This window comes from Dermacentor andersoni, chromosome 2, assembly GCF_023375885.2.
Source record: "Dermacentor andersoni chromosome 2, qqDerAnde1_hic_scaffold, whole genome shotgun sequence".
NCBI lineage: Eukaryota > Metazoa > Arthropoda > Arachnida > Ixodida > Ixodidae > Dermacentor > Dermacentor andersoni.
The window spans coordinates 80014458-80030531 of NC_092815.1; the positions used below are offsets into that span (position 1 = coordinate 80014458).

Sequence of the window (16074 nt, forward strand, 5' to 3'; positions counted from 1 at the left end):
CGATTCCCCATTGTTGTCGTCTGTGAACCGAAGCTACAGACACCCGTCCGGATCTCAGGCTATGAACCTCATGTGTCATCGACTTGTACTGACATTAGCAAAGTGACCATCTACATACGGTGTGAATTGACTTATGTTGTTCATCCAGTGCGGCCACATGACACTAATCAGTATGTGTGTTTGACCGTGAAACAACAAAACCTTGCGTTTACTTTAGTGGGCGCTTACCTTTGTACATCAAGTCGTTTTGATAGGCAGAGACTGAGTGACATTATAGATGCGACACCTGGTCCATGGATTGTTGTTGGGGACTTCAACGCGCATCATTCACTTTGGGGAAGCAACAAGATAAATTCGAAAGGAAGAAACCTCGTGTCCTTTGCTTGCGACCATGAACTTTGTTGTCTAAATGATGGCAGTCCCACGTTTCTGCGCGGCCGGACATACAGTAGTTGCTTAGACTTAGCATTTGTTTCGCGATGTCTCACTCGCTGCGTCCATTGGTTCGCAGATATAGAAACCCACGGAAGCGACCACATTCCTACCTACCTGAAGATAAAAGGCCTCACCCAATCCGTTCCATCAAATTTTAAACAAACAATAGATTGGCCCGTGTTTAAATCCCTTATGGAAGACGCATGCCACGAAGGCATTTCGTCCACACTAGAATTTGAGATCGCCAAGGCTATGCAGGATGCTATGCGCTCATTTCGGCCATTAGAAAAATACACAGATTTTGATTCGGAAATACAGAGCCTCCGTGCAATCCGCCGGCGAGCGGAGCGACGGTACCGACGGACTAAATCTCTCTACGACCTTAGAGAAGCCAGACGCATTCAAAAGAAAATTCAGCGTCGCCTTGCTGTACTGCACAATCAACGCTGGAAGTCGTTTTGTGAGTCTCTCGACCCACGTAAACCTCTGTCGGTTGTCTGGAGAACAATCCGTGGTCTTCGAACAGCTCCTCAACAGCGTCGTCCATTTAAGTCTCTAGCCCTACATCAAGGACGCCGAGAAGTCGAGGTGGCCGAAGATTACTGCGCAAGGATCGCGGGTCCGGCGCTCACGTATTCACCTTGCGCACCTATTCCCATTGTGCCCCCTTGCTCCCGGGATCCTCGTATGGACGCTGCTTTCTCCATCGAAGAACTGGAGGCCGCACTTGCTGATTGCAGGCGATCTTCGTCACCAGGACACGATGGCATCACATACTCTGCGCTTGTAAACCTTGGTCAAGAGGCCAGAGATGCCCTTCTTGGCCTATACAACGCATCATGGCGTGACGGCTTGGTCCCTACAACGTGGAAATCCAGCCGGCTTGTTCCACTCCTCAAGGCTGGCAAATCCCCGTTGGAATTGTCATCTTACCGTCCAATAGCACTGGCCAGCTGTGTCGGCAAGGTAATGGAAAGAATGATACTTGCACGGCTAGAATGGTACTTGGAATTCTACAACGTCTATCCAGAGGTAATGGCTGGTTTTCGACGTGGCCGCTCGTCAATAGATAGCGTTATCGACCTTGTAACATATGTACAACACCAGAAACATCTGAAACGAATCACTGCGGCCCTATTCCTTGATGTTAAAGGTGCGTACGACAATGTAGATCATCAGGCAATTCTGGACGCCTTAGAAGCTGTAGGGATAGGTGGACGCACCTTTCGCTGGATATGCAACTATTTGCATGGAAGATCTTTCGTTATTTTGACTGAGGACGGACCAACGCCATCTAGCTATACCAGTCGTGGTGTACCGCAAGGCGGAGTACTCAGCCCTACCCTTTTCAACTTGGTGCTCATTGGTCTCGCTGATTCGTTACCGCAAACTGTACAGCTCTCCGTATATGCAGACGACATTTGCATATGGGCTTCAGGCGTGACACGTGTACAAGTCCGCGCACGACTTCAGAAAGCCTCAACGGCTGTGTCAAGATACCTAAGAAGACAAGGCCTGGAGCTTTCTGCTGAGAAATGTGCAGTCGTTGCTTTTACTCGTAAATCGATGTCTCCGTATGCTTTGCGGATTAATGACCAAATCATACGATATAGACGAACGCACCGATTTCTTGGCGTCATCATTGATAGAGACTTGTCTTGGAGCCCTCACATCTCGTACATGACAAAGCGTTTGGCCGCCATTGTGGACCTTCTTGCGTTTCTCGGCGGGAAGTCCTGGGGCGCAACAGTACCGTCAATGTTGCAACTATATCAAGCACTGTTTTTGGGCTTCCTGCGGTACAGCTTACCTGTAATAGGTAATACTTGTACTACGAATATTCGCAAACTCCAGAGCGTGCAAGCCCAAGCACTCAGGACTTGTCTCGGTCTTCCCAAAACAACGTCATCGATTGCGACAATGGCCATAGCCAGAGACGCGCCGTTGACAGTCTACATTGATACAGATGTCCTGAGAGCGCACATCCGACACCTGACTCGGATTCCCTCACACCATCTTGCTCGCTTGCCAGCAAAAAGGCCACTTTCAACTTTTGCTAAAACTATTGCAAGACATCAGTCGTACTTGCCATCAGAATTTACGCCCGCTTCACGATTGTCAGATCCATTGTGGTGTCTGCACCGGCCGCAAGTGCACCTGACAATTCCAGGAGTCAGAAAGAAAGCTGGAGCGCCATTGCAAGCTTTGAAGCAAGCAACTTTGGAGCACATTCACAACGTGCACAGATTCCGGAAACATGTATACACAGATGGCTCAGTAAAACTCAACAGCGCTGCTGCTGCAGTCATCATCCCGGCACAATCTGAGGAAATCAAATTAAGAACTTCATGTGTGACCACATCGACGGGTGCAGAACTCGCGGCGCTCCGTGCTGCACTTGATTTCATTAAGCAGAAACCACCGCAACAATGGACAATCTTCAGTGACTCCAAGGCAGCCCTTCAGTGCATACGAAGCCCAATGCGCCACGGACCCAATGAACAACTGGCCTCAGAAATTCGGCACATATATCATCAAAGCTATGATAAGGGACACAACATAATCTTTCAGTGGCTTCCAGGACATTGTAAAATCAGCGGGAATGACCAAGCCGACGAAGCCGCCCGATCGGCACATGAAAGTGGTCAACGAGTCTTCATTCCGCTTTCGCGAACAGACGCTGCGGCTGGGCTGCGATTGATGTCCCGTGAGTGTACTTTGCCCCTGTGGGACTCAAATGTTTTCACCCTGTGTCGGTTGCGTTCGTTGTCTCCGGACATACGGATGCACCTCCCGCCTGGATTACCACGACGTGAACAGACCATGCTTTACCGTCTGTGGCTAGGCGTTGCCTTTACAAACGCCTACGCTTTCCTCATAGGAATGGCCAACAGCCCCACGTGCGACACATGTAACATCGACGAGACGCTCGCACACATTATCTGTGTCTGCCCGCGATACAGTGCTGAGAGACAAGTGATGTGCAGGGTACTGGACCAGCTGGACAATCGTCCACTTTCAGAACTAAAAGCTTTAGGCCAATGCTCCGAAAGAACATCCGCGTTGAAGGCCTTACTCGCGCTATTAACGTTCTTGCGGTCTACGGGGCTTCACGACAGACTCTAAGAATGCCGCCCCCTAGCGTTCTGTAGTGTACGTGCTTTGTTCGTGCTTGTCTCCCTTTCTTTCTATCTCCCCCTTCCACTCTGTTTCTCTTTTTATCCCTCTTAACCCTTCCCCCTGCGCAGGGTAGCCAACCGGAACTACCTCTGGTTAACCTCCCTGCCTTTCTCTGCATTATTTTCTCTCTCTCTCTCTTTCTTATTCTGTGGCGTCACAAGGTCGAGCCAGACAATAAAACATTCAGTGTAATTCGGCCTTCCTTGCTTTCGTCATCAGTTTGAATCATTTAAAAGGTACTGTCTGCTCGTAAGTGAAGCAGTATCGTGCATGGAAGCACGTTCATTCCCAGTTATGTCAGCGGGCGGGAATAAACTTCCGACGCACGATATCTTGGTTAGTGCAGCGGCAACAAAAAAGCGCGTCGCCTTTACCCATCGACAGGTAACACAGAAAACTTCACGCACGCCTTGTTGACGGCCCGAGAAGAAGCCATCAAGGAAGACAAAGATGATGCGCAATACCTGACCAAAGACAACTTGATTCTCGTTACGATGAACCTCTTCAATGGTAAGTACTTCGAGAACTGGTCCCCCACTCCGCGCTGTTTTCGTATTTATTTATTTATTTATTTATTCATTCATTCATTCATTTATTTATTTATTTATTTATTTATTTCACTTACCCTCAAGCGCCAAGGCATAATAGAGGGGAGTGGGATACATGTGAAAAGCAGTAACGATTACAAGTTTATATATATATATATATATATATATATATATATATATATATATATATATAGCTAGCGACGTCTGAACTGGACCAAAGGAAAATACGGCGCGACAGCGCTTGCGTAAAACAGCGCATGTGGCCACGTGCATGGTCACAGGTGAAGAAAAGCAAACAAGGTTCGGAGGCAATGTGCGCAGTCTTCGATTGACACGATATCATCAGGAAGGTGGTTCCAGACGTTCGTTGTATGTGGAATAAATGAAAATGAAAGCCTGTTTGTACCTCTTACTTTATGACGGGAATCAACTCGAGGTTCCAGATAAGTAGATGCTAGAATGAGCTCACTGCTAAGGATATGATGATGAAATACTTTATGAAACAGGCATAAGCGAAAAGCCTTTCTGCGCAGTGATAAAGATATCAAAGTCTTTACGAGTCTGATAAAGTCGCCTTCAGGTCACCTGTTTGATCTAGGTCTTTTAAGTCCTGCGCCACATACGTCTGTAAAATGCAAATACTGTTATGCCCGATCACAATATAATGTAACTATTCATCATTTTCCCCCGCTGAAGCAAATGGCCACTCGTGGACCCCTAAGATGTCCCTGATGTTAGAGGCTGCCTAACCCTAACAGGGAGGCTAGACAAGAGCCGTTTCTCGGTATAGTACCTCTCCCTCTCTCTTGCTCTCTATCTCTCTCTCTCTCCCACTCTCTTTCAATATAATCTATGGCAACCCGGTGCAGATGTGCCAACTCTGCTTTAAGTGAACAATGCGTGACTGAGCCAAGGAAATAGCGCTTAGGTCGTGTGTAAACATGACATCACCATTCAGCGGCTTCCAAACTACTGTGGCATCACGGGCAACGCCGAACATGGCATTGCAGCTGCTCCGTCTGCTCATGAAGATTGCGTTCGGTTATCAAGAGCACATGCAGCGGCAAAACTTTTCATGTTCGCGCCTGATGCAACGTGGTCTACGTAAAACTCGGCAAGTTTTGACCAGACCCGCCTGCACCGTCTGCACCCCCTTCACCAGCTCCTTCTCCCATCGTGACTATCTCGTGTCGGGGCCACTGTAATCTGCCGCCGGTGGCTTGGTGTAGCTTTTACGAACTGTCTTGTATGTCGCGCTGAATTGAGCTACAGTGTGTGCCTGTGACTACTGCACCAACCGGGAAGTCATTCAATACGTTATTTTCCGTTATGCTCGTGAAAGAACACAGATGTGGTCCTTAACACTTCTCAATGAACAGCCGCTTTCGGAGCAAACGATCTTACAAGGCTAGACTGACGATCGTCGCACCAGAAAGCCATGAGGGCACTACTAAACCCTTACGTTCAGTTGACTTTCTTAAAGAACCCAAACACTCACGTTACATATCGAATCTGTGCTTTCTTTCTTCGCCTTCCTTTTCGCTTTTCTATCACTTCTTGCTCATCCCCGAGTGTAGGGTAACAAACATGGGGCTTCTATTCCCGTTAATCTTTATTTCCCGTCGCAATTTCCTTCTTCTCTCTCTCCCTCTCTCTCACTTTCTCCAGCTCGTCTTATTCACCGGCAAGTCGTCGTACTAGGTTCCTCTTCCAATACAGACGGGTAAAAAGGGACGTCTTCGCGAATACAGCATCAAACAAATATTGGCCATTTTCGCGTCCATGCCATCGGACAACTAATTCAAAACAATCTTCGGAGTCCGATACATGGAGTGTCCTTTTTTTTAAGGTTTAACTTAAATATCGCCTATAGGCGCCGTGCACGCCGACGGACGCGCCACTGGTGGCGGCCTTGCGCAGAACACGCGGGAGAGGAGCCTGGCGCGCGCCGTAGTTTGTTGTGCCGCTGATCGTGCTTCCCTGTCTTATTCCGGTTTTCAGAGCAAGATAGGCAACACCATTCGCACGTGTGGGGTGGCCAAAGCTTCAGGGAATGTCGAAGAACAATTGTTGCAGGGTGGGGGGCTCAAATACTGGTGAAAACGTGCCGGGATACGGTTCTAATCATTCCTGGCAAAGCCTCATCAGCGGGAGCAACGGTAGCAAAAATGGATCGTCGCTTCGAAGGGAAATTTCTTGTTCTCATCCTTTCCTTTGTCTCGTCGGTGTTTTTTTCCACTCGATCATAGTTAGACGCGTGAGCAACGAAGTTCGTCTGCAGTGCTGCATGAGGTTTAAAGGCATTTCGCTAAAGTTCGAAATGCTGTTTGCCGCTTATAATGTTTTCTGCTTCTTTACCGCGTAGCGCTATCTAGGCAGCACGACTGCACGAGCGCATTGCGTTGTATGTTAAAGCTATTGAAGTTTGCAAGAACTGAAATTGTTGGTTTCATGTGGCGCGGTAAATCCTCGCACCAGCTGTCGTGCTCTTCAAGTTTTTACATCTATTTTATGCGTGGCCTCGCACATGTTTAACTGTTGCTAGTTGCTCCATGCATAACTCTTGTCGATTCTTTTGAGCTGCGAAGTTATCACCCTGCCTTGTTTGTAAAGGGTATAAATCACGCTGTGTCTTATCGGAATGATACCAAGGAAGTGCTTCTTTAACAGCTTTATTCTTTTCGGCCGAGGGCATCTTAGATATTCTTTGCGTTTTTGAAAATGTGTTTAGAAAACAGGTAGTTGAGGGCGAGAATTGCTAATAGCTGCTGCATGTGGTATTTTTGTTCCATTTCTCGCTGAAAAGTTCGCATCCCGTTTGGGAAGTCATCACACCTCGATGCTGCCTGAGCAAACTTAACATGCCGAGTGATTTGTTTGTTTCACAACGTAGTCCCTTCTTGCATGTGAGTTTTGTACTAAACTGAATTCTTTCTTATACTTACGCTGCAGACGACTAAACCGGGCCCTGCCGCCAGCGCTCATCTACTTTGACTGGCGCTGCTCTGCCTTTAAATATATCATGTGGCACTTCTCTCTAGTAATATAAGAAAGTACTGAAAAGCTACTCAGTCTTTGGCTTTGTACGTTTCCAAGCAGCCCCCTTGGGCAATTTAAAATTGCACAAACTGCAGCGGGAACGGTAGTTCATCGGCGGTATACAGCACTAACACGCGCTTTTATTAACCCGTGTGTTTGGTGACTTCGTTGGCTAGTGTACGCGTTTCCATCAATAAATTGGCAATTACTCTTCTTGAGGCGACTTCGACTGCAGTTATTCGGCGATGTCACATGTATTCATCGGCAGAAAAATCACAACGGCATATGCAGAGATTGCACCCTGCGGATTTGTTTGATATAAGTCTGCACTAACGACGGGTGCTTATTATTCAGGTACAGAAACAGCATTGCGGCAAGGGTAGAATAAAAAATACCATCGAGAAATCGCATCACTGAACAAAATTTATCGGCTAGCCAATATGAGCTCCACGTCATGTAAATGGGGTTCATGGCGTTTGTCTGCGGGACACACCTTACACGTATGTGGACCATGTTGTCCCAAACACCGGTAACATATCGTGTTCATACCCGCTCGCACAGAGGTCAGCATCTTCCCTACAGCTGTCACCGCAGAAGCAGCAGCCTGGCACCCGAACAAAGGAGAATTCGCAGCCGCGAACTTCAGCCATCGTTGCTGCAAAGGGTTGTCGTCTGCTACTGCTCCCGCGTGTACGGTTGGAAGCGTCCGCTAGGTGGCTTTCAGTGGCGCCTCTATAGGCGGTGCACGAGGCGTATAGCATGTAGCCCAATTCTACTCAAAGAGCTGGATTGCTTGAAAGGCTGAGATTATTTGCACAAGAAATTTATATTTGTAATCGAGTATTTACCAAAATTCTACTGATTAACCTTTAAGTTAATTGCATTGCGGCACACATATTGCAATTTATGAAATGTAGCAGGCGCAATGGCAAGACATATCCACTTGGAAGGAAGTGTGAGGATGACACCAAATTCGGGATATGCATTCCCAAAGTGTGTGACAAAATTTATTGATGTTCCATTTATCCTTGTGATTCAATCCATAAGAAGTCGTTTTGCTTTAAAATTATGTCAATGAAATGACAGTGCAACTTCACTGCCAGTTTGAAAGGGATTATTTCAATATTGGTGTGGGTTTGAAACTTTCTTCCAAGTTAATGTGCTTTGAGAAATCCCTGGCTTCAATTCATACATTGGAACATGTTCCCTAAAGCAATTAGTTAAACAGTTCATCAGCGAGTGTTTAACGATTAAGCTATGCATTTTATATTCCTACACAATATTGTCCGTCAGTTTGAGTAATCAAGCTCAAGGTTTACATTTGGGTTGTACGCCACACGCAATTTTTAAATATTTATTAACTCTAAAAAAAACCGGTATAGTGCCACAACCACTGTTTCACTGGACTTATCATGTTATTGAAGGCCACATTACACACCCAGTCAGCAAACTGCAGAAGGATCGACATTTGGGCGAGTTGGTACTGGTTGAACATCTTGAAGGGGCAGCGCGAAAAAAACGAAGACAGAAGGCAGGAACACACAGGACAGCGCTGAACTCACAACTAACTTTATTCGAAGGCATACACACACTTATGTACACAACCCATAGCCACGTGCTCTCCCATCCATGGCGTCAGTATCAGTGCGCAGGCAAAAAAAAAAAAAACATGCAAACCCATTTAATCTAATGCTACGCTATGAGGCGGCTTAAATATTCAAATTCACTATCATGCAAATATAACGATGGCATGCTTACACAACGCGACCCTTTTTTTTTTTAATAAAGTTAGTTAAATTTAATAAAGTTAGTTGTTGTTAGTTGTTAGTTGTTAGTTAAATTTAAATAAAGTTAGTTAAAGTTAGTTAGAATAAAGTTAGTTGTGAGTTCAGCGCTGTCCTGTGTGTTCCTGCCTTCTGTCTTCGTTTTTTCGCGCTGCCCCTTCAAGATGTTCAGTCAGCAAACGTTGCTTGACATACTATACAGGCGTCAAGAAAGCCACAAATAAAAAAAAATTAATCTGCATTTCACCTGTAGTTCATCTGCTACCTTATGAATCATCTGGCACGAAAATAACTGGGATATTTTTTTAGCCTCGTTAATGTTTTCAGAGAAATTGTGCCCAACATTCTTTTTTATTTATTCAATTTCTGAAGAACGTCTACGCCAGATAAATGGCGAACAATGCCAACGCTCGTTCCGCTCGAATGTGCGCAAGAGCTACATTTCCAAACTTATTGGAGTAAATTGGAAGACGCGTTAAGAAAGTGCACCATTCTTCTTAAAAGCTCTCAGTCCACTGATCGCATGACAAACGCCGATGCTTGGCGACAACCGCAACCCCTGCCACTGCTAAGTTAAACATCGGCGTCAACAGTTCAATGCAGCACGACACGCGTTTGTGTTTTCCGTAGGCACATAGAGACGAGAGAAAAAAATTTTCTCTATGTGGTAGCTTGAAAAGGCTCACATCTCAGATTACATTCGAACTACCTTCTCAACTTTATTTATTTATTTATTTATTTATTTATTTATTTATTTATTTATTTATTTATTTATTTATTTTCAATACTGCTGCTCTCCTTCGAGAGCGTGGCAGTTGGGCAGCACAATAATTCATCTATACCATGCAAGGCAAATAAAGTGCCAGGTTGTAAAAAAAAATTACATAAGCATTGCAAGTTATACATACTATACAAGTACTACAATGTTAAGATCAAACGGAATAGCAAAACAAAAGAAAGAAAGACAAGAAGCTTTGCGAGAAATGCGCAAGGAGAATAACGGTGCAAGCAATAAAACAGAAGCAACTAAAATTAAACTTCGAGCCTTTGAGAATCATTATGGCAAACGAATAAACTGTCGCAAATGAGCTTTATTAAAATTCCCTAATGAACAAAGCAAGCTGTGCCGATGCCACTGCATGCATAGATACTCTTACACACACACAGTTTTCTTTTCTATTTGTGAAATAAATTCAGATAATGATTCATTGTTGGTGACAGTAGTGTCAAGTTGGTTCCATTCTGCTACTGTGAGCGGCAAGAAAGAATACTTAGACGTGTCATTTTTACATACAAATTCTGCCAATGTGCGCGCATGCTTATTACGCGTAGGTCAAGCCTGGGAAAATTAAATGTATAAGGAGGTGTCTATCCTATAGTTATTTTTTAGTAGTAGAAACAAGAATTTTAAGCGAGCGTGTTTCGCTCTTGCGGATTGCGTTCGCAAAGCGGACACGGTTAACAGATTTGTTGGCGAGTCTGTACGTTTATGTTTGTTATGAATGAACTTCACAGCTTTCCTTTGTGTTGAGTCTAGTTTGCTTATGTTAGTCAGTGTACGCGGAAACCAGACTGCGTTAGCGTATTCGAGAACAAGCCTTACAAATGATGTTTAGGCTATCAGCGTCGTTGACGTGGTGGCGAGTGTCAGGTTTCTTTTTAAGAAAAATAATTTGCGCAGCGCCTTTGAAATTATATTACTGATATGTATGTCCCATTTCAGCTCCGAGGTTAATGTGACACCTACATGTTCGTGTTCTTCAACTTTGTTAAGTGAAGTGCCGTTAATTGCGTACATAAAGATTGATAATACCGTTTTCCTGGTTACAGTCATGACCGCGGACTTTCATATGCCATTTAGAGCACCCATTAGCAATGTCAGTTAAAGAATCATTCAATTTAATATGATCATTGTAATGATTAATTTCTTTGTAAAGGACGCACCCGTCCGCGAATAGTTTTATGCTGCAATTGATGTTAGCTGTGATACCATTAATATAGAGTAAGAAAAGCAATGGTCCGAGAACAGGCCCTTGAGGGACTTCGGATGTTACTGCGACTGTGTTAGAAAGCATTTTTTATGTAAACCACAAATTGCGAGCCGTTAGTTAAGAAGCTTTTTATCCAAGCAGAATGTTATCCCATGCCAAAAACATTTTCAACTTTAGCTCTCAATTTGCTGTTATATGCATAATCGAAAGCCTTAAGTAAATCGAGTAGAATCAAATCAGTTTGACCGCGGTTAGTAACTGTAACAGCAAGATCGTGGACTAGTTCTCTTAGTTGAGTTTCTGTCGATAGACCACTGCGAAAAGCATGATGGTTCGGCGAGAAAAAAATTAATGCGCTCTAGGAGTACTGTCATGTGCTTTAAGATTATGTGTTGGAGAAGTTTACGTGATGTGCTCGTTAGTGAAATGGGTCTGAAATTTGAAGGTAATGTTGTGTCACCTCCCTTGTGGATTGGGATTACGCTTGCAGTGTTGCAGTCATGAGGTAGTTGATAATCGTAAGTGATTTCAGGAAAACTAGGCCAAAATGTTCAGGCCAAGATATTTAATACGCCACTCTGCATATCTTTTGAGGAAAGTATTAGGTATATCTACGGGGCCACTGCCTTTCTCGGGGTCAAGTTTAAGCAGTAGATTGAAAATACCGGCGTCCGTAATGTTTAGTTTATGGATTTTCCTGCAATGTTGCGCTGTAATTGCGGGAATAATATTATCATCTATAGAAAACAATGACCGAAAAGCATCGTTATATACGTTAGCCTTAGCAGTTTTTTTCTTCGGGAAGATGACGTGATGGTAACATTTTTATTGGCAGGAAAGTAATTCCAGAACCTCTGGGGATTATTAACAAGAAAATTGGGTAGTGTTACATCGAAGTAGTGCTGTTTAGCATGTTTAGCTGTAAGTTTGAATTCTGCGATGCCGTCCGCTAATTTCTGAATCATCCCCGCCTTTTGTTTTTGTTGCCCTACGTAACCTTTTCAAACGTCGCTTAGCTTTACTAACTTCTCGCGTGATTCATGGATTATTTTTTGGAGGGCACTCTGTTTTTGTAGGTACGTAGTGAGTGACGCAGTAAAGTACAACCGATTTGACGTTCGCATTATAGTTGTAACTATTGTAACAAGCATCTTACCTTCGCGTTTGCATGTAAGTTTGGTTATTGTCTCGTGTTAAAGCATTTATATGGGATATTTAATTTGTTTCTGTTTCCTTTACCTGAACTGTGCTCTCGATTTGTCTGCTTTATTTATTTATTTATTTATTTATTTATTTATTTATTTATTTATTTACTTATTTAATCCTCCTAGGTGGAGCTGACACATCAACTGCTACACTTCAGTGGCTCCTGCTGCGGATGGCGAAGGAACCAAGCATCCAAGCTAGAATTCAAAAAGAAATTGAAGACAATATCGGTAAGAAGAGCCTCGCACCACTCAGTCTAGGTTCACACCTAGAGTGAGTGAGTGAGCGAGTGAGTGAGTGAGTGAGTGAGTGAGTGAGTGAGTGAGTGAGTGAGTGAGTGAGTGAGTGAGTGAGTGAGTGAGTGAGTGAGTGAGTGAGTGAGTGAGTGAGTGAGTGAGTGAGTGAGTGAGTGAGTGAGTGAGTGAGTGAGTGAGTGAGTGAGTGAGTGAGTGAGTGAGTGAGTGAGTGAGTGAGTGAGTGAGTGAGTGAGTGACCGACCATTGTGGCACTCCATGGAGGAACTACATGGAAATACCTAGTACCTTTTAATCGTCGATATATGCGATGGTACACGCTTCCGTGACCACGTTGTTTAATATGTGCTAGACATGGCCCTTCACTTTATAGGAATAAACCACGTCAAGGTCTCCCTTACGGAATAGTGTACAGTACGTTTTTTTTTAGCTGCACCGAATTTTTAAAATGACAGAAGTATAAATCACAGTAACGTTATGTTTACTATTCGAGTGCATGGATTGCAGCCTCTAGATACAAAGCAATTTCCGCAATTACGTGCGCAATTAGAGAAGTTACGGCAATAAATCTCATTATCAACAATAGGTGGCTACAGCAAATGAGTACCTTGGGGTCCGTCCTCGACACTACCTATCCCAACGATTAAATTTCAGATTAGCTACCTAGCTACCTACGTCTTCTCATAGTAATTCGCCTGTTCTTTTTTTTTTTTTTTCACGGATTCGCACATTCACTCACCAACAACCTTTTTCCCGTTTTCCCGTTTCTATGCTAAGGGAGCGTGCCGCCCGTGCACGGTGACCGCGAGAAGCTTCCCTTCACCGTGGCCTGCCTGCTGGAGACGCTCCGGATGCATCCCGCGGCACCTGTCGGCCTACCGCACAACACAACTACGGACACCCGAGTCGGTGAGTTCTCATTTCAAGAGAAGCGCGAGCCACTCAAATAAACAGTGAGAAAAAAAATAACAGCCCCGTATTAGTAGCTTTCGCTTGCCCGTTAACTTTTACTGAACATATGGTATATTGATTTCCAGGCTCGGGAGCTGGGCTCACAAAGCTGCTGGCGCTGAATGCAGAAACTTTTTCGTACGCCATTGCCGCTTGAAATTGTAGGGCCGCCTTCGCTAATGATATGCCCGACATCGTGACTGGCTGGCTACCTACGAACAGTTTTATCTGAGAAATTTGTTGTGAATATGGGCCCTGTTTCGAGAGAGTTCCTTGCAGCTTGCGTTCGTCACCGCTAACATAGCTCCCTTGGTCGGTGCTTACTCGCGCGCGCCACTTTCTTGTGCATGAAGAGCTCAGGGTTGCCCACCCTTAGGGCCGAAAAACAGTTGGAACACTAAGTGAGGCTAAATGCTATAGCAGCAAACATTCGCTATAGTGACAAAGTCTATTGCAAACAGAGCAGAAAGAGAGTGAGAAATAAATAAAGCAGAAAGAAGGCAGGAATGTTAACCATAGGGCCGTGCATGCGGTTGGCTGCCATACGATGTGGGAGAGAAAAAATGGGTTAGGAAGGAAAGAGAGGCAAAAAAATGGAGAACTACCCAGCCCATCAACCCCCATAGTCAGAGCAGTAAACTCATCTTGCTTCGCGGCACCATGAACGCATGCCCTTTAGGCGCCATCACGTGAATCAGATGGTCAACGCATACCGATGACAAAAAGAGCGTTGGCGCAAAAGCTGTTCCCTTTTTCGTCGTTCGGCGTCGCCGCCTCTATTCGAATGCGCTTATGAGTCCTTACGGCCCTTTCTTGTGCTTCGCTCATTTCCACCCCCCACCCCCTCCCCACCCCACTGCGGAGGACGCAATCCGCGGGAACGCCGGCCGGCGCCTCACACGTGGCCAGACCGCGAAGCGTAGCCCGCCCGAAAGTCAAACAGCTGAATCTAGGGGCGATCCGCCTCCCATTCTATTACGTGAGGAACCGCGACGGTTGCCCGTGAGCACAGGAGACACAAAGAGGAAGACACGCGAAAACAGCCCTTTAGCCAAATAATCAGGGCCCATACTCACAAAGAGCTCTGATGCTCGATTTGTTCGCGAGAGGAAACGCTAACCAATTCTAATGCTGGAAATATTAGCAGCGAAATCCACCGGCAAATGGCAGAGAGCACTTGCGAACAAGACAGTTAGTGAATCCGGCCCCATATTACGCGCACACCTTGAGCCCACTTTTGCCAAGACATGAAACAGCAAACGGCTGCGTATTTAACCAAGCAGGCTCGTTTTCCGCAGGAAAGTGGAACATACCCAAGGACACGGCCCTTATGTACAACATCTACGGAGTGCATCATGACCCCAGGAACTGGGAAAAGCCCGAAGAGTTCCGGCCCGAGCGGTTCCTTGATCCTGTGACGGGAAAAGTGCGCACGGACGCCGGTCCACTGATCTCCTTCGGCATGGGCCCCCGCACCTGCCCCGGAGAGAAGCTAGCCCACATGAACATGTTCTACATCCTCGTGCGACTCATGCAAAGGCTCAGCTGCAGCGTCCCTGACGGGCTCTCAGCTGTAAACTTGAAAGGAAATGATTCGAGCCTGTTTGTACACCCTGCTGAGCAAAACATCGCATTTACGAGAAGGAACTAAATACATCCGGACTGCGTGGAAACCGTGGCACACTGGAACACTTTTGGAAGCTCTAAATGTAGCCTTTCTCTAGCAGTGGTTGCACAGAGAATCAAACTGCGGTCAATAAAAAAATTGAGGAGCCATTCCACCCTGTGAAGGTGGTTGACCCGCGAAGCGGCTATGGTGGTATAAATTATGTTGGTATACAGTTTTGTTGGTATGTAGCTGTACATATAATAATGTATATGTCATTTACGCGAAGTACAAAGAAATACACAACCATTTGTTGTATCTTTTCTCTGTATTTTATCCTTATCTTGTCACGCAAGTGATGATGGCCTTGTGGGCGCTGTGACACACAACCAATGGCTCTTTTACGACGACTCTCTAAAGACGCAGCTGTTGTCGACAAAGCTGCGACGGAGCGCCGTTTAGACGCAGGTGGCCGTTAAACCGAGCCTCGACGCGAGCGACGATATGCGTTGAGAGGGGTGCAGTCCAAGGGAGTCCACGAAACAAAACACGTTTGTTTGTAACTTCCGATTGAGCATACTTCCTAGTTAATTAGCTGAATGAAACTTAGAAAGACGTGTTTTATTCTAGGGGACAAACATGCGGCTGTACGTTTCCCTCCTGTAGAAGCTTATGTACTGACAGTAGACGATATTTCCACAATATTTACAATGTCACTGTAAACTACGTATTTACGGAAAGTAAATTAAACTCGGTGTAATGTTAGAGTAGTCTTAGCGGCTAATTCTCATGCAATTCGTTTCGGGATAGTTTCGTTAAACAAGAGCTACAGCCGTTTTCTGTAACCACACTCCCTCCGCAGATGCCCATGTATTGACAGCAGACGGGAATTCTGTGACGTTTACAACTTCATTGAGAACTAACTAATTACGACAAGTAAACGAAACTCGGCGTAACAATAGCGTCGTCTTCGCGGCCGAACCACCAGTGATGGCAGCGGCAATGGCGCTTGCCAGATATCCAACTGGAAATATTTCACCAAAGAAACAATGCCTCCATGACGTCGCTGATGAGGTCAGA

General features: G+C 45.3%; 1 protein-coding gene across 1 annotated transcript in view; it reads left to right on the forward strand.

Annotated features, from left to right (window-relative positions):
- LOC126541776 (steroid 17-alpha-hydroxylase/17,20 lyase-like) overlaps positions 1–15312 on the forward strand; it is a 34677-nt gene extending 19365 nt beyond the window's left edge. The window contains exons 7-10 of the mRNA XM_055076916.1: positions 4000–4125; positions 12309–12413; positions 13215–13346; positions 14687–15312. Coding sequence (XP_054932891.1) covers positions 4000–4125; positions 12309–12413; positions 13215–13346; positions 14687–15039 — 716 coding nt within the window. The 3' untranslated portion in view covers positions 15040–15312. The remainder of the gene's footprint in view (positions 1–3999; positions 4126–12308; positions 12414–13214; positions 13347–14686) is intronic.
- Positions 15313–16074: the final 762 nt, after the last annotated feature.